Source organism: Uloborus diversus, chromosome 3, assembly GCF_026930045.1.
Source record: "Uloborus diversus isolate 005 chromosome 3, Udiv.v.3.1, whole genome shotgun sequence".
Taxonomy (NCBI): Eukaryota; Metazoa; Arthropoda; class Arachnida; order Araneae; family Uloboridae; genus Uloborus; species Uloborus diversus.
The window spans coordinates 14,789,020-14,815,689 of record NC_072733.1 but is presented as its reverse complement, the minus strand read 5'-3'; the positions used below and the strand labels follow the sequence as shown (position 1 = coordinate 14,815,689).

Below are 26,670 nucleotides of genomic sequence, written 5' to 3'. Positions count from 1 at the left end.
ATTATTTGGCAAATAGCTGCCTGGATCAAAATGACTTTTTTAGGTGAACCTACACTTTTTTAAAAATATGTTAATTATTGATTCCATAAAAGAAGAATTAGTACACGAATGGCGATAATACGTTCCCTAGAATTCGAAACATTTTTTCGCACTGTCCTTAAATTCCAATAATACTCGAAAAGCAAACAAAAGTGATAAGGGTAAGTTCAAATTTTCTTCTAGGCATATTCAAATATTCTTTCCTTTTTATATGATGTAATAATTAAAAAAAATACATAGTTACATTGTGACAAAATTAATAAAAAATTATTTAATGGGAGAGTTCCATTAATTTTATCCCTTCGAGAGAAGCACGTAAACTCTCAATCCCCCCCCCCCAAAGCTTTGCAACTGCATTTAAATCGTAATTTAAATACTTTTAAAGCTTAAATTTTGTGTTTATATACATAATTTTACAAAAAAAAAAAAAAAAAACCCCTGCAATTATTTATTAAAAATTAAGCAAAATTAAAATTCATTAAGAGCGTCATTTTTACCAGTTTTTTTCCAGTCTATCTGTGGACAGCAGGTGGAGAAGAAACACGCCCACAAGTGGGGTGCTGACCGTTTCCCCGAAAAGGCCATAAATCACTTGCGTAGAGGCGAATCTCGTACCTTTGTAAAGGGGGATGGAAATTTTTAGTTTGTGAATTGGAATAGGCTCACCATTTATTTGATTACTGTTGTTCTATTAAAGCTATCGAAAATATTTTAACATCTTTAGAAATCTGAGATTATACGCTATGCTTCTATTTTTTTAAAAATTCGAATATTCCTCCGGTTCGTCAAAAATTCACCTTTTCTCAAAGTTCAACTTCAAGTTTGTATAAAAATTTTTTGAATTATTTTAATGAAAAACCGCAAAGACAGAAGCACGCTATAGCCGTCATAGATTAAGTCAAAAAAAGAAAAGTTTGAAAATCTCAATTTCCCGATGAGCTATCGCAAGAGTGAGAAGACATTCTGCCCGGTAGGTTAACATAGGGATTCGAAAACCGGGAATCTGTCTGATTCGGCCTCTTAAGATAAGTTTAGATTAATTTTGGTAACAATAGGGAATCAAGGGCTCCTCTCAAATTTTTGTCCAAATTAGGTGATGTTTGATGAAAATCGAGAAGGAAGGAATTTGGTGATCAGCCTGCGGAAAACTTTCAACAATCAAGGGCTTTAAAGGCGCAATTTTACACTATCATTGGAGACGTTAGGGGTTTCAGTGACCCTTCGAACATTTTTCGATACTGATGTGTTGAAAACTCAATTTTAGACCCTGTTTCGTAACAATAAAGTAAAAGGGAGGAGATTCCTCCCGGAATTTTTTTGGAACTGAAATCAATTTTATGCTATCCATGGGAAGGAAGAGTTCAAGGGTTTGCTTTTCTCGTGGTAATATTTTCTAAAAGGGAAGTTTTAACCTATTGTGCTGGTGCTAAAGAAAGGGGGTCATTAGTTACGAAAAAGGTTTCAGAGGTCTTCCACATAATATATTTCGAAATGTATATCTTAAAAACACCATTTTATGCTACCTTTGGAGACGTTAAAGGAGGAGAAGGGGTAGAAGACTATGAAATTTATGAATCTTCCTTCCTTGGAACTCTTTTAAAATTGAAAACTGAATGATGTAATTTTAGTCAGCTTTTTTGTGATAAAGTTGAGGTAAGGGTGGGCGTTTGAGTAGCCTTCTCCAGAATATTTTGAAATTGAAGTCTTAAAAACACATCTTCAGTCATGTTAAGAGATATGTCAGGGTTTGGGGGCTGCCCCAACAAATTTTTTGGCCTTGAAGATTTAAAAACCAAATTCCAGGCTATAAGTATAAACGTTAGAAGATAAATGACAATTTGCTTTCTTTAGAATTGTTGTAGAGATATTTTACAAGCATTAAGCACGCAGTACTTGAATTTTATCATTTATTTTTCAGAATTGCACCTACGCAGGGCCTGATTACTGAATAGGCCAACTAAGCCATGGCCTCGGGGCCCCCAATATTTCGGGAGCCCCAAATGGCTGAAATTACTTCAGTCTGGTTAAAATTGTTTCAGCCAATGGCTAAAGTAATAAACTGGCTAAGTAACTGGATATATGTTCAATTTTAGTAAGTAGCTCCATACCCCCAGATTAAATATCAGTTAAGCATATTATTACTAATATCAGTTCAGTTCATTTTGAACTTTTATTTCCTTTATTTTCTTTTGTGAGGAAAAATTTTTTTTTACGAGCGGAGCCCCTGCTGCCGCAGGTCCCCATTTGGCTTTTTTGCTCTAATCGGCTTAAGGCTGGCTCTGACCATCAATATGAAACTTGATAATATTTTTCTTGCTTAGAGTGATTTTGTGTATATTTTGATGATTGTATTTTTTTTTTTTTTTGCATTTTCCAATAAAAACTTTTGTTTTTCATAATATTGCAGTACTGTCAGACTTTTGCTCTGTTACATTTTTATGGAACGATATAATGAACCAGGAGTGTTTTTACAACTCATATCGTCCTGCCCGTGGACGCATACAGGGATTTAATTGAGGCAAGGCAAACATGAAATAAACTTCACAAATTGTGGTTATAAAATTATTCAGAGTTGGTAATTTTGAATTTATTTCTTGGGGGGGGGGGGGGTCCTCCTCGTTAAATACACCCTTACCCTCTCCAAACTCGTAAAATGCCCCGCCCCCTTAAATACGCCCTTGCCCTGCCCCGCTCCCGGAGCAAAAGGTTTGAAAGAAACAGTTTCCAATCCTGATGAAAATATCTCTTTCAAACTCTGCCTAAATGCAACAAAATCAATGTTTCTGAAATTGGGCACAAACCTAAAATTTTTATCTTTGTACCTATCAAACTACTGGAAATTGGTTGTAATAAGGGGCCAATATAGTGGGCGATGTATGGCTTTCGTCCACAGGAAGTTTGCACAGTATTTTGATGGAAAAATTAATTTTATTTTTCATCACCAACTTGCCGAATTCGTCTGCTATTAATATTGCGCTGTGCGATGTTTTATTTTTTACGACTTGGAATGTTTCTATTCCTGTAAATAATTGATGAAATGAGAATGTAGTAGAATTAAGTACGTGAATACTTTTTTAAATTAGTTGTAAATTTCGTGACATGTTTCGAGAACTAATTAAAGCAAAATAATTTTTTGCTTTCACAATCTTTAACAGATAAAAAAAAATGTTAATGTTCTATTTACTTAACTTCAAGCTGATATTGATTATAATAATTTTATTCATGCATTTACTCACTGCTTAGACATAATTGTTATCATCGTTTTTTATTATTGCATTTTTTTCTACAACCAAATCGAAAAAAAAAAATCTGGAAACCTTTTTCATTTAAAAAATACATGTACAATAGGAGTAAATTGTAATTTTCTAAAACTTGATTAATTTCAACAGAAAACCCCACAACTATATCAAAAAAGCGTTCCAAGGTATAATTTTTTGAATGAATATGACTTCTCGATTTTTTTCCCCCATTTGGTTGTCGAAAAAAATGCAATAAAAAAATAATGATAATAATTCTGTTTAAGCAGTGAGTAAATACATGAATAAAATTATTATAATCAATATCAGCTTGAAGTTAAGTAAATAGAACATTAACATTTATTTTTATCTGTCGAATTTCTTGAAAGCAAAAAATTATTTCGCTTTAATTAATTCTCGAAACATGTCACGAAATTTACAACTAATTAAAAAAAGTATTTATGTAACTAATTCTACTACATTCTCATTCCGACAATTATTTACAGGAATAGAAACATTCCAACTCATAAAAATTAGAACATCGCACACAGCGCATTATTAATAGCAGGCAAGTTGGTGATGAAAAATAAAATTTATTTTTCCATCAAAATACTGTGCAAACTTCCTGTGGACGAAAGTCGTACATGGACCACTATATTGGCCCCTTATTAGAACCAATTTAAAGTAGTTTTTTTTCTTTTTTTGCATTAATAGCTGCCTCTAAAAAAATGAGAAACTCTAGCATCATTTACATTGATCTGCTCTGATTGTCGGGAGCGGCTCACCGACAGCGCCCCTTTAAAAAGTGAACAATCGTTGCCACTTTCTAAATAGGAAAGATTTATCTCATCCCTTCTACTTCCCTGGATCCCACACACACAACCCATGAACAGAACTTCCCACGTCACAGAAAACCTGGATCCAAAATCTAATCCTGTAGGGTTCTCCCCAAGTTGGTATGCACATTTGATATCTTTACTTATCACAGCTTCAGTTAAAAGACAGAAAATTGTTACCTTATGTCCTAATCATTATATTAATGTGTCAAAATTAAAAGTGGTCATTCCTTCAATAGTATTAAATTTAACCATCCATTGCCCTTTGATACTCTGAAGTCACATCAAATTTCATCAATACATTTCTAAAGGGGTGTTCTTCCTTTGTTAACCAGCGTGACTCGGGTGAAGCAGTATTGTTGCTTTTCATTTAGGTTTTTGGTTCAGATACATGTTGATGTTTCAATCAGAGTCATTTCGAAAATATAAAAAGGTTGAAAAACAAAACTTTCCTGGTTTGAGCACAGTTGACTCATCCCTTTATTAGGGGCATAAAATGAGTACCAAGTGTGCTAGCGAACTAAACACAGAGAGTTCTGCGCTCGGTAGACAACCAAACTGGATCATCTGCCTTGCACCCTAGAGCACTCTGTCAAGAAAACTGAGATAGGCACAGAAGGCCTTAGCTTGCATGGGCTAGTGCACTACTGAGTTCATTTTTATATTGTAGTAAGTTGAACCTAAAACTTACCCACATTGTGGATGCAAGTTAATGACTTTTGTTTAAAATTATACAACAAGTTTTTTTTGAAAAATAAACAGTAAAGCACTCAAAGTAAAAACTTCAGAAGCTTTATTCATAAATAAATTCATTTTGGCATTTAAAATAAAATATATTTCTTAAATATTCACAATTGTACTTTTTATTTCATACAATACAGCACAATTGAACTTGATTAAGGTCATGCAAATGCCAATCACGGCCAACGTAGACACCCCTAATACCACCTTTCACTTGAACTCAAATTAAAAACCTTACATATTGTGCAAATGCTCACATAAAAAACACAGCTGATGTGACGAAACTTATTTTTTATTTTTCTAAGCGAAAAAAATGTTTTTCATTCTTTCCCTGAGAAAACTATGGGCTGAAAATACATTTGACACATTAATATGACTTTAAAAGAAGGTTCTAAAAAATAAAAAATAGAGGAAACTAAAACTTTTTTTTTAAACAGTAGCTTGAAAATTAAACTACTCAAAACTTTCCTGGTATTCTAAAACCATCAACTTTCTGAAAGAGTAATAAACGACTTCATAATCTTTAAATCTCTGTCATGCAATAAAGCATTGTTTTATAGATAAGGTATTGATTCATTTATTTATTTTTATGGTACTTTCAGTTCTGCAGGAAGTATGTACTTTTTATATTTTGAACATTTTGCAAATTTGAATCTTGCAAACTAATAACAAAAGTGGTATTTTTTCCAGTCTTCTCATATTAATCAAGGTCAACTGTATTACAGTAATAGCTGTACCAATAAAAAAAAAAAACATTACAATTCCACAGGATTATGTTGTATGACTCCACCAAACTTAGTTATATCTTCAGCAAGAGAACTCATGAGTTTGAAATTGTTGAGCTTTGAAGAAGATTTTTAAAATTCCTAAATTCTGATTTACTCTTTCAGCTGCCTGAAATAACAAAAAACAAAACAATTGCACCAAACATGTAGACTCATTGTTCTTTTAGGGCTAGGTTTAAAACTATGTAAAATATTAATATAGAATAAATACATACTTCACCACATATGATGTTCGTTAATTTTTTCTTCATAAGATGCTGATGGAATATTTTTATTCAATGCATATGTAGCACGAGACAATACAGTTGCCATAGCATAAATGTCAATAGCAGAATTTGCCAGTCGATTGAGAAGAAACTGCTGATCTGCAAATTAAAATGAACAGATGAAAAGTAGTTTGAAAATATTTACAGTAACATTGTGCTGGATATAAGAACAAACTTTTCAAAATTTAATCCTGTTGTGTTGATCAAGCAACAACTGGGCTACATAGTAAAAGATGAACTATTTCATTGAAATGAGAAAGAGCACATTTTAAATATTTAGAAAAAAAAAAACACCTTCTTAGTCTTTATATCTGCAGTTAGAATCATTCATGTACTTTTGATATTGAACATCTTTTGTGCCTAGGCACATGCAGGGCGGGAACAGCATAGAGTAGAGGTAGGAAATGGTACGGGGCCCGCGCTTCTGAGGGCCCCGCACCATGAGATAAAAAAATATAGAAAAAAAATTAAACTACTTTCCTGCACTTTTAATAGTTTAAACTTCTTCCTCTCTCGCTTATTTTTAATCTTACTTTTCTCATAAAAAATAAATGTTCAAATGAGAATTAAATCTCATTTTTTTCATTAAAGTGCAGACTTGTAGCATGTACGGGATAATACCATCCTGACCTTTATCATCGGTGCTGGGGGGGGGGGGATCTTGCATATTTTTGAGACGGTAAGAGCCATGAAACTTTGGCATTGGAGACAAAAAAAAAAAAAAACTTGAGCTCAGGGATGAGAGAGGTCAAAGAGCAAAAAGGGGGAAATCCAAAAAAAAAAAAAAAAAAAACCTTCAAAGGGATGATATCCAAAACCGCATCAAAATAGAACCTGGAAACCATAATATTCATAAATTCAACAAAAAATGGTTAAATTACCAGTTTTAAATGTAATAGGTATTTAATTAAGTATAAGTAATAATTTTGTTTAATTTGGCTGCATTGTACCATTTTATCAAGAGCATTTATTCCTAAATAAATCAAAATTTTGAAAAAGAGGCAACAATTTCTAACCCCCCCCCCCCCCCCCCCCCCCCCGAGTCCTTGAACAAAGGGTTGGGGAAGTCAGAGGATAATCTTGGCAGCATCACACGAACTTTTCAACTTTTCATATATTTGGAGAAAAATACGTTTTTTTTCATTAAAAACATTTGAGTTTATAGTGTTATACGTGTAAGAACATAAATTTTAAAAGTAGGACTGTTTGTATAGTAAAAATTTACAACAGGAAGAAAAATCTAAAATTTCTTTATGTGGCAGAACATACTTTTCATAGTAAAGAATTAAAAATAAATAAATACATATGTATATACAATTGGTTATATTTTCCCTTGCATTAGAACCCAAAATTTGTTTTTAAAACTTCCTAATACAATTTTGGAATCAAAAGAACAACTTGCAGCTGCCTCATTTAATCATGAAATCTCAAAACTTTTAACCTCCTGTAAAGCCTAAACATTTGAGATTCAACATAAATATTTTTTTACACTTTCTTAAATGCACGAAAAAGTAACCATGCTAAGTTTCAATAAACTTCGAAACTGTGGGTGCTAAGCCACATTTTTTGATTAATTTTTGCATTTTTTTTCTAAAATAAATAAAAGTAATAAAAGTATTATTGAAATGATGAATAAAATAAGCAGATATAAGGTGGCATATAGTAAAAAAAACCAAACCAACATTAAAAATAATTGAAATACTTGCAGGATGCAAAAAGATTGAAATCTCTAACAAGGCATGCAACTTTCGGCGCAGCACGTGTTTGACGTCGTTGGCATGATTCCAAAACAAACATTTTTGGCAGGAAGATGAAGATTCGAAGGTGGAAAATAGAAAGAATAAGAAATCGGGGACTGAAATTTTTTTAAAAAATCTTAATTTTTTTCGATTTTTGAGAAAAATAAGGCTTGAAAGAGGCAAAAAAGGCCGAAAAGGAGGAAAGGTTTAAAAAGCCAACAGAAAAAGCCGGAAAAATCTCATCCTTGTGAAACTACCTGTGGAAAAAATCTACCTGTGGTTTTGTCAATTAGATTTCGACTAGAACCACTTTAAACTTCTTCCACCCCCCCCCCCCCCCCCACTTTTTAGATTTACTTCACAATTTTGCAGATTAATATTTGACCTCTCAAGGATACGCATTTGGCAACTAAAATACTGCTTTGTGCTGTTTATATCAATCTGCAACTTGGAGACTTAAAAAAAAACATACAAATATTTTTGTCAGATCGGTCTTTTGTTCTGAAAGAGGAGACTATTTTGAATAAAGATATTATATCTGGTACTGTTCTTTTATCCAATGCTAAACCATTTTACTTTCATGCGTACCAGTAATAGTCAAACTGATTTTCATCAGTAGCTGCAGCTATAAATTCGATAGCTGCCAAATTAAAAAAAAATCCTATACATACTACAAATTTAGTGACAAAAATTGCTTCATAATTATCAGTCAAACTTTCATATCCTCAGGTTTTGATCAGGGCTCTAATAAATTCAGGGGCCTTTGGCATTAGCTTTGTTGTCCTCTTGCGAACTATCAATCAACCAAATCATGTTTCGATTTTTTTATAATTAAAATATCAGAGTGAAAATCAGAGCAAAATATAGAAAAAATATGGGTCAACTTAGACGAAAGATGTTTCGGACTGCACACATGTTAAATAACAGAATTAAAAAAAAAAATACTAAGCACTTTTCATAATGCACTCAAAAGGACAAAATATTTTTTCTGAGTCAGAAAGGACATTTTAAGTATTCCTGTAGTTTTTAATTATTCCAAGAAAATGACCCTGCAAGCAAAGAAAAGTGCGGCTCAAGTCATGTAGAGAATTTCTCTCTCTCATCATTATCTAGCTTTCAATCATAACTTTGCGTGTTGAAACATGCATATTTTTCTGGGAAAGTTTGGTTTGAAATGACTCGAGTCTCACTTTTCTTGGTTTGCGGGGTCATTTTCTTGGAATAATTGGAAACTACAGGAATACTTAAAATGTTCTTTCTGACTCAGAAAAGTTATTTTGTCCTTTAGAGTGTATTATGAAAAGTGCTTAGTATTTTTTAAAAAAATTTGTTACTTTATTCTTTTTAGTGTAAATGTATTTCAAAAATAGCTTTACCATCACAAAACTTCATCTTATTTTTTCATATAAATGCTCCGTACTAAAAAGAAAAACCAATATACATGTCTAAAACTTTAAGCAGTTGGCACTAAAAATTAATCCTTGTTCCTCTCTAGGATTCATTTATGTGCTAATTTATATAAAATCATTTAAATATTAAAGGTTCCTCAAACTAATTTATGTTTCGAAACATACAAGTTACGTATGGTAAAGATCCTAATATGTCTCTTTACTTGACCCCGTTATCGATTATTTTCATAGATGGGAGCATTTCATGCTTGCTCCAGAGAAGCCTTGATTCAAAATTTTCAATATGATTACTATCAACTTTACAGTTGCTAGGCAACAAAATTTGTTGACAATGGGTTTTATATTTAAACATTTAATGGGGCAATTATGTGAAATTTGCTGTTGTCCATCCTAACTGAAATAATATTTTTTTAAAGAATTTTAATATTTCAGCGTTAAATTGTACTTTAAGAATAAGCAAATCATTTAAACAAATCCCGAAGCCAATAAGTGGTCTAGTTGCTGAGATATAAGCAAAAGCAGGTCTCAGACTTTTCTATGACAACCAAGCCAAGTATAATAAAAAGTGCTTAAAAATGGATTTTTTTCGATACATATTTTTAAAAATGTAAGGTGAAATTATCATGTTGAAAAATATGAACGGTAACGTAGGTAATTAGGGTTAAATAAAACTTTTAGCTCTCCTGCAATATTGTCTTCCACACAGTACTCAAAGATATGGTTTTTTTCAAGGTTAAGCTACTTTTCATTTTAAATATATTATTTTTTATCATTCATTTGCAAATGTTGGTCTGAAAATGTATTTATTATAATTTTTGAAAACTTGCTCTATTTTATTTAAATTTATGTGTAATAATTTTAAAGATAAATAGGAAAAAATCAATTTTTTGAAAAAAATTAAAAATATTTGGCCAAATTATATCTAAATGTTTTTTGTTTGAATAAATGTTTTTGTGGGGTGTGGGCAGGACTGTGGGCCATCTCTATGTGCAAGGTTGTGCGGCGCACAAGGGCACCAGAGCCCAAAGGGGGCGCCAAGCTCTATCAATCAAAAATGCTTCAAATGAAGGGAAAATAAACTCTAACCAAAAAGTAAAATGGAATTCTTCATGATATCTAATGGAGGCAGTGAAATTATACTGCTCATTGAAACAATCCGTCTTGCCGAGAATCTAAAAGGAAAAATTATTGACTTGTGTCTAAACACGATATTCAAAAGCGCTATCTTTTACACTGAAAACAAGTGATTTAATTAATGCATACATTAGCATTTTCCTTTTAAATGTGGAGCCATGAATGCTATTTTGGGAAGGCTTTATTACACAAGGTTGAGCATATGAGGAGCAAGAAATTTGAAGGTGCATATTGAGGTGAATATTTTGTATTATAATTTGTGCAAACAATCTTTTTGTGATTTTTAATTTGCTGTAATTTCACTGCTTCATGTTATTATACATTTAAAAAAAATATGGTAAGCACATTTGCATATTACTTAGATGTGTGAAATACACTCATGTCCATAACTTAAGGATAATGAAGTTCAGGCAAAGAAAGAGACAGAATCAAAACAATTTGACTTATTTGTAAATTCAATTTATTAAACAAAATGTAAAGAACAAAAATGATGTTATGTGTTCGACATAATTAATAAAAATTGTGATTTTTACTCCCTGGAGCAAATTAAAAAAAAGAACCTATTTACAAAAAACAGTATAACGTGGTTGGTATGACGGTTAATACGAAGTATGTCTCCCGGACGATGCAATACAGGTCATACAATGCCTAGGTATGCTGAGTATCAAATTATCAATGTGCTCTTAGGGAATATTACACCACTCATCAAGCAATGCTCTCCAAAGTTCCGGTAGACATGAGGGAGGGGGTTGACAGGCTGCAATTCGTCGGCCAAGCATGCCCCACACATTCTGTATTGGACTCAAGTTCAGTGAGTATGCTCGTCAATCCATGCGGGTGACATCATTGAATTGAAGGCATCTGTCTACGATATTTGCACGGTGAGGACAGGCGTTGTCATCCATAAACAGAAATTCAGCACCTATGGCGCCCTGAAAAAAATGTACATGTTGTTCCAGAATGACATCCCGATAGATGTGGCCTGTCATCGTTACATGCTGAACATGCAGGTCAGTTCTACAACCAAGAATAATTCCTCCCCAAATGAGCCATCCTGCACCACCGTAATGGTGTCGTTCAATGGCGTTCTCTTGGTGGTAACAGGTACCCGACACTCTCCATATGAAAGCCCAGCGGTAAGACTGCAAACTAAACCTAGGCTCGTTGGAAAACATTACACAGGACCACTGTTGCGGTGTCCACAATGCATGGTCTCTACTCCAGGCTAATCTCGGGCGACAGTGAGTTGCAGTAAGTGGAACACATCTGACAGGCCTACGAGCATATAGACCAATGTGCTCTAAGCCTCTCTACAGGGTCTGCCTTGAAACTTGTACCGGTAGCTGAAGAGAGCTGACCAGACAGGTCTGATGCTGTGCTCCGTCTGTTTCTTTTGGCAGTAACTGCCAAATACCAGTCCTCATTCGGAGTTGTAACTCGGGGGGAGGGGGGGGGGCGGCGACCTGTGCTGTAACGTCTACTCACATTACCATCGTTTTGGAATAGTTGTCCAAGCCTGGGGATGACACTCTGGGCGATCCCAAGTTCCTCGGATACTTCCAGCTGGGTACGTTCACATTCTAGTCGTCCAATAATTCTACTACGTAAAAATTCATCCAAATGTTTCCTTTGTGCCATAACTATGCGGTTATTGCACTGAAAGGCTTTTAAAGCACTAGTAAACAATTTTACTTCCTCGCCACCATTCCTTATATACCCCTCTCTTACATTCTCGTCATTGTGACATACTACCCGTGGCGTCTGGAGGTTTCCTGTAATTTGCACATTCTTCTTCAAGATGTGTGTGATAATTCTACAGGTGAAACTTTCACTTTAGAGTTCAATTTCTGTGTGATTCTGAATCATCCTTTATTTATGGACATGAGTGTATTTATACATTGTAGACAATAATTTAGGTTATTTTTTTATTCTGAAAAATGTTGACCATAATAACTTGATTCTCCTCCCCCCCCCTTTTTTTTCTCTTTAACTATTTGTGCATTAAATTAAAAAAAAATCTTTGGAGAGACTATTTATTTGTTTTGGATTTTAAATTCAATGCCTTTTGTAACGGTTCCGTATTTTAAAATTTTTGATTTCACCGGAAATGATTTCAGTTTAAGATTTAAAAGGGATCTGCCTCTGCTTTAATTTAGAAATCTATTCAGTACTCTGTTGTCATATTTTGATCAGCATAACACTTTAAATAATTATTTATTAATTACAGATATATTTCGAGCAGTTTTAACTTTGATGTTTGAAATATTTTCTTTTTCCAAGAACGCACGTACAGTTCTAGAGTTTTTCAGATTACATTCTATTGACTTTTAATTGTACGTCTGAAAGATTCACTCATACTTAATTGTCGTGCTATTTTCGATTCACTTTCTAGTTGTTTAAGCGTATCAAGAATACTTAGCTTTTCTTAAATTGTCGCAAACTTTTATTTTTTGCTCCCATCTTCACAAACTTAGATGAAACAGCATACTTAGGAGCCACAATGTTTCATCACCTTTCATATTTAGAATAAATAAATGAAAAATGAGGGGTGGTTATAATACAGGCACTAACAAAGCGATGTTTGAACTAGTGCGGTGTGTGGGAACTTGTGCTGTCAGTGATGCTAAAAGGATGACAGTACACTCACGAAGTCAATACTTTGCAGTCAATAAAGAAGCCAACATTTAACATTATGATTCCTATCCAAATACTTTCGTGTTTCCAGCGAGAAATTCACTTTAGCTATAAAATTTGTTGCTCATGAAATACTCGAGTTATAGCCATTTCACGTAAGTCAAATGGCGTTGTAGCAGGAGTCGACTGTAATGCTTAAAAGGAAGAAAATTGTGGCACCAGGAACATTTCATCAATTTAAGTCTTGTACAGATAGTGCAGCGGTCAAACTCCTTTGAAAAGCAAAATTGCACAGGTGTTTCAAATGGAGGTGGCCGAGTTTGTAATAACCCAGACTTGTACCAGGCATATTGTATCATGCACGAGTATTGTGGTGCACTAATCTGGAAATGAATAAGTGATTGTAGTTTGGTTGAAACAAAACTTGTAAAAGTTATTCCAGTATTTTTAAAAATGAATAAATAACAGCCACTTTTAGCAGTAGTGACAGGTTTTGCTCGGACGGCAGGGGCTGTTATAACGAACGTCGACTATATTAATACACTGCTTGACAATTGACGTTTTACGCCCCGTGCGGGCACTGATTTCTCTGTACATTAGATCACCCTCACACATGCCGATCATGCGGCACCATTAAAACTCCGTTGCTCATTCGTATGATGCTCTTTGTTTTAGACGAGGCATTGAGTACTAGAGAAACATCTACACTGCTTGACAATTGCTAAGGAACAATTACATTTTTTGGAATAGTTAAGAATAGATAATGATTAAAGAAACAGAACTAAATATATAGTTAGTAGGGAGGATGTGCCATTATTATAAGTACAAAATAATACAGATATTACTGCATTAATGAAGTAAAAACTTAAAAATAAAAAAATAATCCTACTTAGATTATTTTCATACAACACCAAAAAAAAATGATCTAGGTCAGAATGATGGAGAAATGAGTACCTTAATATGATGTATGATTACCAGGGACACTGATGCACAATTTACATCCGTTTTCCATACTCCCCACTAATTATTGAGGAGTGCTTGGGGGATGTTTTACCACGCCTCTCTCAATGTGGATTTGAGTTCTTCTACTGATCTGGGAGGAACGGTTCTTCGCGCAACACATCTTCCAAGAGCTTCCCAGGCAAGTTCAATTGGATTTAAGTTGGGAAAGTAAGTAGGCCACCGCATACGGAGAATGTTTTCACTTTGCAGTGTGTCTGACACTACAATACTCCAGTGTGGCCGTGTATCGTCGTCCGTAAAGAGAAAGTCTGGACCTACAGCACCCCTAAAAAGACGAACATGGTCCAGCATAACATCTCTGCAATACATTTGCGACATTATCGCTCTCTTATTCAAAAATGTGAAGTGGTGTTCTGCCATTGTGCATGATGCCTGCCCACACCATGACGCCTGGGCCGTAACCGATCATGTTTGCAAACAAATTTTTTTGCATAACGTGTTCCAAACTTTCTCCACAGTAGTTGGTGACCAAAATCACTTGTCACACTGAAACGAGATTCGTCAGAGAGCATCACTCTAGACCAATTTTGATAATCCCACCAACATGTTCCACCACCAGCCTAATCTCTCTCGACGATGGCGTGGTTAAACTTGGATGCAACGTACGGGCTTCCTTGCATACAAACCGACATAATTTACTCGCCATGAGATGGTTCCTGCAGAAACATAGGTACCGGTAGCGGTTGTTAGATTTGCAGCTATCTGTCTAAGAGTGAAATTTCTGTTCCTTTTTGCCACAAGGGCTACATAGCGATCCTTTGAAGATGTAGTGCTCCTACCACGACCCCCGGCATGCTTTTGCAAAACATTTCAACCTTCAGCGGCAGTCTTTAATCGGGGAGATGGCACTTTTTTATACACTCATTGCAGCAGCCACAGTGGTGACATTTTCACCTGCTTTCAGTCGTCCAAATGCTTGTCCACGATCGTGGATACTCAAATGGTGTCTTGCTGGTAATTTACTTTTAAGTATTTCTAGAACCAAACAGAATTTCAGAGAAAAACCTTTTTTAACATCCAGCACTATTTTTGTTAAAAACCAAACAGCGTGAATTTTTGTACGAATCTTGAGCCTGTATGCACCGTCTTTTACACAGATAACGAGTCTTAGTCTACCACGCCATCTGAACTTGAATTTATTTTCATTGGCCAGGTGGTTGAGGTACAAATTTGCATAAATCACGTGTTCTTTAGCAATTGTCAAGCAGTGTAGTTTTTAAAAATAAAAATTCCTATTTTCATCTATCCATGATGTACTTTCTGATATCGATAACTTTAAGGTGCATATTACACTTCAAAATTATCAAAAAATTATTTACAACTTACTATCCGTTGTTTTCACTTAAGAATTAATTTTTTCTTTCTATTTTAAATTAAAAATTAAATATTTTTCCTCACAGTGGTCAGACGATAAAAACTCATGTATCGATAATAACTTTAAAAAAAAGAACTGATACTATAAACCATGACCATTTTATTTAACATCAAAGACTATCCATTTCATTATCTATGTACTGTATAAGTTCAAATTGCCCTGTTTTTTGTACATATTCATAGTAATTCACCCAGATTAAGAAATACAACATATTTTATTAATAAGAGTCGACACTTAACACACTTAAAATAAAGTAATATCCTGAAATGTATTATTATCACGAATGGAATTTTAAAATTAAGGTTTGATTTTGCTGTAAAGTTGTCGTTCCTCTGGATAAAGCTTTCTACTATCCACTTCAAAGGCTTGATGGTGATTCGTAAACATGCACAAGTAAAGGATTAACCGTTTAACCGCCGAACTATTGACGGATGATCAAATTTGAGTAATTTTTTGAAATTATGTCTATATATGTCTAGTAAATACAGAAATAAAATAAAATTTCCAGAAAAAAATTTTTTACTATGTTTTTCAGTGTGTTCCATTTTTGGAACATTGGCGCTTTGCATGAAGTTTTTTTTTTCAGAGAATTTTTTTAAACTAAGAGGTTTTGAATGCGGTATTTATCTTAGCATACATTATTACGGAAAAAATAATATTTTAAATTGCATTTATGTACATATCAAAATTCAGAAAATCCAATACAGAAATATCTAATGCCCATGATATGAAAGGAAGCATTGCTGGTGAAGTCGTTTGTCACATTTCTTAGTCGTATCTTTTTGCACACCGCGCAACGTCCTTGGGATGCAGATACAATATAATGTCCGTCAGACATTCTTGATCGTTTATGTAAATGACAACGAGGCCCTGGATGACTTTCTACTCGTACTTTTCTTCTTAGGAGGACAGTTGTTATTTCTCTTCAGAACTCTAAATGCTTCATCTTGACTTCGTGTAACTCACAATGAAGTAACCAACTAGCTACAACTGAAATATTCAGAGCATTACTAAAAAGATTCCACCACCATTTTTTACTCCTCAAATGAGGTCTGTAGCTCCCAAAAAGTTTATCCAAGACGTCCACCCCCCCCCCCCTTCATTGTATCTCTTGATAAGATGAGGTTGTGGCACATCTATCTTGCATTTCTGCGCATTTGAGTAACATTTTACAGATGCAAGTGGCTCATGTGTATAACAATTAGATGCTACTGTAACCACTGCATTATTATTCCAGCTGCACATGTACACTGATCCATCAGATCGATAGTCAAAATTTCCTCGATCTTCTTTAGAAAGGGCTTTTTTGGATTTCAGTGGACAATGGCCAGTTCGGTTTTCACGAATTGTTCCTGTTGCTCGTACAGTTTTTTTTTTTTGATAGCTGAGAAATTAAATCATATGATGTAAAAAAGTTATCAAAGTATACTTCATGCTTAGACGTGTCAGTCAAAACTGATAATAGATCATTTACAACTCTGGATCCTAATTGCGCATCAGGGGATCCTTCTTTTTTGCCTGAATAAATCTCCATGGAATATGGGTATCCACTTGAAGAGCACAGCATCCAAATTTTGAAGACGAATCTTATTGGTTTTCATCTAATAAACATTTTACATGAATGCCGTCCGTAATAGGAAACCATAGATTCATCTATGCTCGATTTTTCATAAAATACACCAAATTGTTGAGGGTTTTTACACAATTCTTCGTAAATAGGGAAAACTTTTCTTAGTTTATCATTTTGTTTTAATTCATGGTTGTCCATCAAATGAAAGTTGTTTTTTATTTTTCGAAAACGATTTTGAGGCATAACTGTTGGTACAATTGGCACAGATGTATCTTCTGCACTGCTCGAATACATATCTTCAGAAGGAACAGAATGGTACCCACTCAAAAGCAACAAACCAAAAAATTGTAGGATTTCATCTCTGTCAACATCTATTCTTCCTCAGTGATATTGCCTAGTTCATCAGGGGTAATTGGCATATATCTACATCTGACAAATCCGAATCTGACAATGTCTCTAAATAAGCCACAGCTTGTTCTACAGTAAGAAATCTTGTAGACATTTTTTAACATTTATGAACAGTTGGTATACGTCAAACAGAATTTCGTTTCGCTCGAAAACAAAGCTAGCGAATTATTGAACTGCATTTAAAATATGAAGAATAAAACGCTCACTAATATTATTTTTTATTATCACGTGACAATGCAGCTGTCCGAGCAGGTGTGGATTCGGAGCCATATAGTCCGTCAAACAGAAGACTGTTATTATTTCCTTTGCTAACGAAACATCATATCCTTTCAAAATATAAACTTGGTTTTGCCAACATCTACATCAGAGTACATTCAAAATGAGAAAAAAAAAAAAGAAACATATATTACGAAAAATGAAATTTCCCCTTGGAAGTCGAACGATTTACTTCTTGGAAATTTGACTCCCTAAAAGCGCCAATGTTCCAAAATTGGAACATGCTATTTTGAAGGGGCACACCTTTCGGAAATATCAATGTACATTTCTACAAGCATTTTAAAATCGTACATTGAAGTATTTTTCTCAACTATAATAAATATCATCACATTTTCTGAAAAAGTCAATTTTTGGTAAATTTTATAAGAAAAAGTTGCAAAAAGCTAAAAAAACACTTATCTTTGAAAAATCGCAATAAATAATTGAAAACATATAAACAATCAAGCAGGAAATCAAAAAATACTTTGAAATAAGACTAAACTGTGTTAAAAAAAACTTTTTTATTTTAAAGTTATTTCTTGGGAAAATTTTCACTTAAATATGATGTTCCATTTTTGGAACATTGGCGGGTAAACGGTTAATGCAACATATCTTTCACACGCATTGCAGGTGACCCAAAATGGAAATGAGATGCCTTGCAAGATGCAGACGATAAAATCACACGGTATCTTCAATTTCTGGCAAAGTCTTTAAATTTGGCAACTTTTCTTGTTATTTCGGCAAACTTTAAGACCCCATATCTCAAAAACAATTGGATGAGGACATACAGTTCATGGGTCAAAAAAATGTCTAAATATGCTCTTTTGAATGCAACCATTTTGAACTTTTTTCCATGATTATTGAAGTTGTGTGGTTCCCTGGTTAGACCCCTTAAAATTGTAATTTTAAATACTTTGGGAAGTTCAATTATTTACTGTTTGAAGTTAAAAGGTCTAACCAATCTAAAACATCTAATGTAGTTTCATAGAATAAAGCAAAAGTGTTTGTAGCAAATCATGCATAGAGAAATACTTAAATTTGAAGATACTGCAATTATTAGAAGTCAGAGTTTTAAGGTAATTAAAAAGTACTTACTAACGATATTTTTACCATGCTTCATCAGTAAATCTTCAACAGATAATCCAAATGATTCAACGGATTTTGCCAACTGTTGAAAAAGAATTTAATTAAAAAGGACTAATACGATGAGGACTTATATCACACAAAAACCTCTGTCACCCATACATAAAATGCCATTTCTCATTAACCGATGGCAGTAATGACATCACATTTTGCTTTCCATGAAGCAAGGGAGCCCCCTTGTTTATTTTCAGCCATACAGAAATTGTGAGATTTTTGTTGAAAAACAAGAGAGATTTTGCTTTAAAAATCTAGTGTAGTTATTGGGAATTCTCACTTCTGTGGCCTTGAATTTCAGGGATGCAAATCAATGTAAAAAAAGAAATGCATATGTTTCCATATACTTAACACATGCAGATTGTAGCAACAAAGAAAAAATGCTTTCCCTGAAAAATGTATCCACTAAGCCTGTACTAATTTAAAATTCCTCACCTCCATTTCAGATCTTATCAATGTCATTATTTCTGAGGTGAGAATAAAGGAAGGAGGGGAAATACATCAATTTCATACAGTTTATCAAAATTAAAATTATCAGTGTATTCTCAAATTTACTAATTTCAAAATATATTTATACTATACTATTTTTAATACAAATTTGAACTAAAAGGACAGCAAAAATTTAAGCCATACTTTAGTTAAGGCAGCTTAATATTAGATTTACACTAATCATTAAAATACCTCATTGTTTGCACCAGGGCCGGATTTGGAAGTGTGGATGTCCCAGGGCAACGAAGGAGTGGAAGCCCCTAATCAGGGTTCGAAAAGATCATCATATTTTCGAAAATATCCGATACTTTGATATATATCCGAATATTTTGATATATATGTATATATCCGATATTTTCGACCCGTGAAAGTTAGGACAATTTGTAAAAATTTTATTGTGGGGGCCCCTTTCTTGTGGAGGCCCAGGGGCAGTAGCCCTGCCTGCCCTTCCCTAAATCCGGCCCTGGTTTGCACAATTAACAAAATTACTTCTGTGATATTAAATTCGCCTCTATTTTCAAACACTAAAGATATCTTTTTTTATATTTCCATGAACAAGGTATTTTTATTATTTTTTTTATGAGTAAAATAATTGGAGCTGGTTCATTTTAGCTGGACTATTGTTTATCATTACTTCTAGTAGGTAACACTTTCATGCAAAAATAAAAAAAAAACGGAAAAAGGTTTTGAAAATGAAAAATATTTTTGTTCAAAATTTACCTGTAAAAACGAAATTTATTGCATAAACTCTTAGCACCTGAAGGTGAGGACTATAATTTGTATCACTCTATACATACACTGATAAATAGATTCATGTTTACGTGCCACCTAAGGATTTCTATTTGCAGCCTGGCAACTGCACTACAAAAACTGAATAAATTTTACCTGTCTTAAACACATAACTTTAATATAAATAAAGTAATTAATACAAGTACAGTTGACTCTAGATTTCTCAAAGTACTAACAACTAAGAAAAATATAACCAAAGTTCGGTGCGCTGAAAAATCAAAATTTTCTTTTTTAAATAAGCACAAATACACAGAAAGGACAAAAACTCCCAATTTTCTTCCCTTAAAATAATACTCCAACTGGGACCCCGCCCTGAATTTTGAAAACCATCTCAATTACAGTGCAGTGGCGAAATGAGATATAAAAGCGAGCCCACTGTATCGCAATGCATGGTAACCTGGATACATTAAAGCAACCCCGAGTTAAATGTTAACAGAGCCACCATTAAAATTGTGATTTAGAAATTGCAATGCGAAATATTGCGCCTTAGGCGGTTTAGTTCGTTTTAATTTCACGATTTACTGTGTTTTGTGTTGTGAATTATTTCTGTTTTTGTATGGTTTCTTCTCAATCTTAATTTACGTTTGTATTGTTGTTATGTTTGGAAAATCCAGTTCTCTGTTAACATGCGAAATGAACTCACATTGAAAGAGACGTGAAAGATTTTAACATGATAGATAATACATGCTGTTTCAAAATGACTTTGACTGTTAATTTTTTTAATATCAGTGAGAATTGTAACTGAAATACGTTTTAAGTGTGCTTCTTTTATGTGTTGTTGATGTTTTAATTTATTGGTTTTCTCTGAACAATGTTGAAGATTTTGGTTAGTTCATTAAATTCTTTAATGATAAAAATGTCGTAAGAAAATTTGTAAGAAGAACCAATTTTTAATGATCAAACAAAACATTTCATAGCATTATTAATCATGCACAAAAGACGAAAGTTACAGCTATAGCATACAATTAACTTCCTTTTCAATGTAGTGTGAGACACTTAATTCAGTATTTTACAAACCCCTAACTAACGAACATTCGCAATTTTAGGAACTATTTGCTCGACCTGAAAAATCATCCATTTAAACAGTATTATTATTTCATCCTTTTTTATGAATTAGAAGTGGCAAAAATTCCTTTTTATGATCTCGATATGAGGTCGAAGTCTCGCTCCAAAGACTGGAAATCTCAGGAAAAAAAAGATAATCATTTTCAATTAATTTATAATTTTACCTACTTCTGTCTTAGTTTTTATTTTATATAAAAATAATTCAGTTTAAAAGAGGTCAGTAGACCTTGATCTTGTGCTCTGAATTTCTGTGTTCATACACTTTTCGTATTTGGCGCAAAACCAAAGTTGTAATATCTACTAGTACTGAGAGAACTTGCTATGAAAATATGCGTACCATGTGTAGTACCATAGTTTATTTGTTCCCCCAGTTTTAAGATTATTTTAACGGCTTTGTTCGTAAAATTTAGCAGTAGCTGTATGTTTCTTTCTCCTTTCTTTCAATCTCCTATCTCCCCCCACCCCCATTCTTTAAAAATTGATTGTATTTATGATTTCATTTGTTAAAAATTCAATAAATTGCTATAAAAATTTCTCATCTTTGTTAAAGCTTTGATTCTATCAAACAGTTATTTCGATACTGACAAAATATCTATCCCTAATAAACTTTACATAGGTGATGGTAGTAGATAGACAGTAGTAGATGGACAGTAGTGAGATAGTAGATAGACACTAATACATTATAAGGTGTTCTTTACCATAAGAAGTTTCTCACTTCCATGTAATTTTGTTTCAATGATTGATTAATTTCCTTTTTTTGTTTGATTTTATATGGTAGCTTGTTATATTCTGCTGGGCTTGATATTAACAGTAGTCTGCTGGCCCAAGACCACAAAAACATCTATTGGACCAGCAGAGTATAAATTTTAGTGTTCCGTGAGACTAATAATGTTTTATTCCAGTTTCCCTTCAAAAAATTTTAATCATCATTTAATGTTTTGAAACTGTTGAGAGAAAGTTTGAACCTGTATGTGCAATGTTAAGGTGTTCTTTGCACGAAAAGATAGGTTAAGATATTTCGACAGTATTAGTTTTTGACACGAAACCTAGAAGGACAAGATGCCATGTCAGCCTTGTTAGAAACTAGGCGCCCCTCTTTTGAGGGAGCCGGGCTCAGAATTGCAGTTGTATAAATTTGGCAAGTTTTAGGGGTGGAAAGGACCCGGCGACCAAATTGACAAGAGGCCTACCTTGGCAGTCAGATGGTGGCCCTGATGAAGCACATGATTTAGGGGGTCAATTAGGGCCCACGAGAGGCAATGTTAGCTGAGTCGGAAACTAGGGGTCCGGATCAAAGGGCCCGTCTGCTCTCAACAGCCCTGGCGTCAATTGCTTCCTCCAGCTTTGAAAAATGGATGTGGTTTTTGCTGTTATCAGATAAAATTTGTATTTAACTATGCACCCTTTGCCAGCCCCCCCCCCCTTTCACGGAAAAACTGAAATGACAGGTTTGACTCAGGGCCGTCGCTAGGTCAAAAAACTGATGGGGGGGGGGGTGTACGTATTCGGCGGCCCCTTAATTGTTTCAAACGAATGTTCAAATATGCAGAGAAAGAGAGATGATTTAGCTTCTGATTTAGCAGGGATAGTCATATCACTAGATCTTAGTACTAGCAAAATCAACTTAATTGTAAGGATAATATTCAGACAGAAATAAGGGGTGACGGAGGGCTTCCTCCTGGCATTCTTTTCGAAATTGAAGATATAAAAACAGATTTAGTCTATATTTTAAGTTGGTGATAAAGGGGAGAGGAGGTTTGATAGCCTGCCCCGATAACTCCCCTCCCCCAAATTTAAGTTCCCAAAACACAATCTTACATTTATATTTGATTATGTTTCTGGAGAGGGGGCCCAGGCGCTCTCTCCGTGAAAATTTCAAGATTGTTAGTTGAAAAACACAGATTTAGACAATCTATAGTGATGTTAAGGGAGGAAGAGACTTCATCCCCTGATAAATTTTGAAACTTTAAACTCCCAGAATGCAATTGTGAATTATTTCTTATTGTGACAGTTAAAGGGGAGCCCGGGCACTCCCCCGGGAAAAATTTGAAAACTGTAGCTTGAAAAATGTACTTTTAGGCGATCTATGGTGATATTGAGAAAAGAGAAGCGGGCGCCACCCCCCTCGAAGTTTTTTGAAATTGAAGCCTGAAAAACGCGTTTGTAGGCTTATTGGTTAAAATTAAGTGCACCACCAGTTTCTTGAAATTAAAGCTCCGGAAAGGTAATTTAAGCGAACCTTCACTAAAGAGGGAGAGGGGGTTGAAGGGGCTTGCATACAGAAATGTTTCATAATTCATGGGCCAATCCAGGATTTTTTTCTTGCTACCTATTTTTGTGAAAGTATTGCATCATTCTATTTTTGTGAAAGTTTTTTTTTTTTTTTATATCAGCATTGTTTTTGTGAAATTTTAGAGGCATCCAAATTTTTGTAAAAGAGAAGTAGAACAAGTGAAATTTTAGTTCGAAAAGTGTAAATGTCATCTAGTATTATTTTTAACAGATTTCGTTTTTTGGGGAGGGGGGAGGGAGCTAAAAACCTGAGAAGTATGAAAAATACCATTGTCATTTCAGCTTAATAGGCTATGTACTGCGTACAATATAGGAAATTATGAGAAAAACGGTTTCCCAAAATGGATATTGAAAGATTGCGATAATATTGCATAAATACACTTAGGCGAGAAACGGCTAAAAATCAGTTAAAATACTGCAAAAAAGTTTCTATTTAAGCGATTGTTCATATAAACCTGCTTAGAATTTTATTTTATGAGTAAATTTTGTTTTAAACAGAGAAACAAATTTTATATTTTAAAATGCTAATTTTTGTGAAATTTTTGATGTTTTTGCGAAGCTACTAAGTTTATTACTTGATTTTTGTGAAAGTACCGATTTCAAAACAAGATTTTTGTGAAGGTACCGAAAAACGGTAGCAAAATCAGCCTGTATTGGGCCCTGTAATTGAAGCATTAAAAACGAGATTAAAGATGTTTTTCAATGATGTTGGCGAGAGAGAGAGGTGAGCATTCTTTACTGTAGAAAACGCAGTTTTGAAAAAATTTTGATAATGTTAATGGGTGGAGAGATTGGGAGTCCTCCCCTGGCAAATTTTCAAAATTGAAACTCAATCGTAGGCGAATTTCAATACTGTTAGAGGGGTACGGGGTTGGGGAGATCTCCCCCGAAAATTTTTCTGAAGCCTTAACAATGAAATTTTTGAGGATCTTTGGTAAGGAGGAGGATGTTCTCAGGAGATCCTGGATATCTTAAATATCTTAATCCCCTTAAGGTTTAGATGTATGAGGTAGAGATTCCAACTAAAAAGAAGGATAAGTCATAATACTTTGTATTGTAATCCCTCATTAATCTCTATTTTTGTCTCCTCTTTTGTGCTAGATCTAATAGAGCCTTTAAAAAAGAATTATCTTTTAATAACCACTAAGGAAATGTTAAATAGCCCATTTTAGCTCTACTCTTCTTGAACGAGGTGGCGACCTGTTAAACTTGGGCCTTTCGATGTCCTTAATATCCAATGCAGCAAATGTTAAAAATAGCAGCAAGAATTTTCTCAAATGTTTGAAGATCAAGTGGTTGGTTGCTTTCAAAACAAAAAAATCAAACAAGCAATAATCAGGGATTAAATGTTAAAAAATGGCTGCCTGAAACTTTCAGATAAGTGGAGTAGACTTCAAGTTAAAGTGGAAAAAAATTCCATTATACAACATTAGCAGTAGTTTGGGACCATCTAAAAACTTTGAAATAAGCGGAAAATGGAGTTAGACAAAGTCAAGGTATTGAGAGTCAACTGCACAAATATTTCAAAGGTAAACAACTACATATTTAATAAATTCGACTGAGTAGTGCTGAATGGGTCAGATTTTTTGTAATACTCACTTTGAAAAACACTTCTTCTTTGGTGTTGCTAGAAAACGAACCTAAATTTTACAATTGACAAAATGTTTATTCAACTGGAACTACTTCCTTTAGAATGCCGAAAACCTCTTTCAAAAGTAAATTTGTAGTTTTTATTCTGAATTTTTGAGATTGAATCACTGCCTTCTAGAGTAGGAAAGCCATCAAGCTGGTAACATGATGTCACTACAGTAGGCAATCTGATCGTACAGAATGATTGTGTTTTCGGCTGAATTTAGTGCTTTTTATAAGAACGTTTCAACACAAGGAGCTATGACAACCTTTTTTCTCCTCAAAATAGAGTAACAAAAAGAATTTTCTAACATAGTACGTTTAAATATGTTTAATTTTTTTTTCTTTTTTACTGAAGATTTGAAGATGATTTATCAAATGTTTAATTGAAAAATAACTATTTCTAAATTTGATCATCTTATTTTAGAGCACCAATAATATTGAAACTGACAACTGGTAAATAATTAGTAATATGATTCTGGTAAATAAATTTTCTGACTAAATGGTCTTCTATTTTGATGAGTTTTTTCAATTGTGTACAAAAAATTTCAAACTAATTTCAGACAGATTTTATTTTTAACTTAATTATTGAATTGTACCCTACATGAAGACTTTATTTCTAACAAAAGTGCTGGAGCCCTAAAGTCCTCAGAACTGTTTTTTACATGTAAAATAGTCTGAATTTTGCAATTAATATTCTCACATTACTGAAAAGAAGCGCTGAACCTCAGCTCCTGTGAACTCCCATGCAAACTAAGCCCTGCCCTACATGTGTATTTAATTTTTATAAAGCTCTAACGTTAGTTAAGAATTCATTAACGATAGTTAAAATAATAACTTATGACTTTATAGCCCTGAACAGCTTTGGAAAAAATGTCATAAATGAGATTTTTTATTTATTGCAACAAGTTTCACTATTGACATATCTACAAATATTCTCTGAATTTTGTTTTTAAAACCCCAATCGATACTTTATTGGAGTTTTTAATTTTATAAAAAAGGTATAATAGAGGAAATATTTTACAATCCTTAAAAATGAGCTATAAGAGGAAATCTATATGAATAATTATTGTGAAGTGTACAGTGAAAATATGATTCAATAATTGTTTGTATAATTAGAAGTAGTTTGACCAGCTATGATTTTCAAGATTATTGTTGCTATAAAAATGAATGAAGAGTGAATATTGAAATAAGTTATTTTCAAATGAACATTCGTTAAATAATTTCCAAAACTTTAATTAAAAAAAAGAAAAAAAATCACTCAGACCTACTACATCAGAAAGTTCTTATTGTTATTTTAATCTGAGAAGAAAAAGCTCTTTGTAATGAAATTTTCTTCAAATGCTTACTAAATTTGTCCGAAAATTGGAATCGCTCTTCACAGTTTGATTGCCCACTGTAGAGACGTCATGTTTTCAGCGCATTGGCTTTTCTACTCTAGAAGGCAGTAGTTGAATGGGACACCAAGTCAAGGAGTTAAGAGCTTTTCCAACCCCCTCCCCTTTTACATACATAAACATAAAGTATCTTTGCTCATTTTAGTTATCATTTACAAAAAAGTTTCTGCAAGCATGAGCTTTTTCAAAGTTACCCACTATGTCCGTGAAACATAGTGCATAGTACCCTAATGCCTTTGAAAAAGAATGCTTGAAAATAGAAGCATAAATACAAACTATTCATTTTCATACACAGCAAATACAATTGTCCCAAAAGTTTTCATTTGGTAATTCGGAGAAGGGGGGGGGGAAGTAAGCAATCTGACAGCTGTTGTAACAGACAAATTAAGAATCAAATTTTCCTTTAACCCCAGTCATTTAGT

The 26,670-nt window shown here is 33.7% G+C and overlaps 1 protein-coding gene across 1 annotated transcript in view; it reads right to left on the bottom strand.

Moving 5' to 3' along the window:
• Window positions 1-4,881: 4,881 nt before the first annotated feature.
• LOC129219424 (very long-chain specific acyl-CoA dehydrogenase, mitochondrial-like) overlaps window positions 4,882-26,670 on the bottom strand; it is a 74,640-nt gene continuing 52,851 nt past the window's right edge. The window contains 5 exon segments of the mRNA XM_054853822.1: window positions 4,882-5,709; window positions 5,711-5,746; window positions 5,853-5,879; window positions 5,881-6,002; window positions 18,546-18,618. Of these exon segments, the coding sequence (XP_054709797.1) occupies window positions 5,608-5,709; window positions 5,711-5,746; window positions 5,853-5,879; window positions 5,881-6,002; window positions 18,546-18,618 (360 nt within the window). The 3' untranslated portion in view covers window positions 4,882-5,607.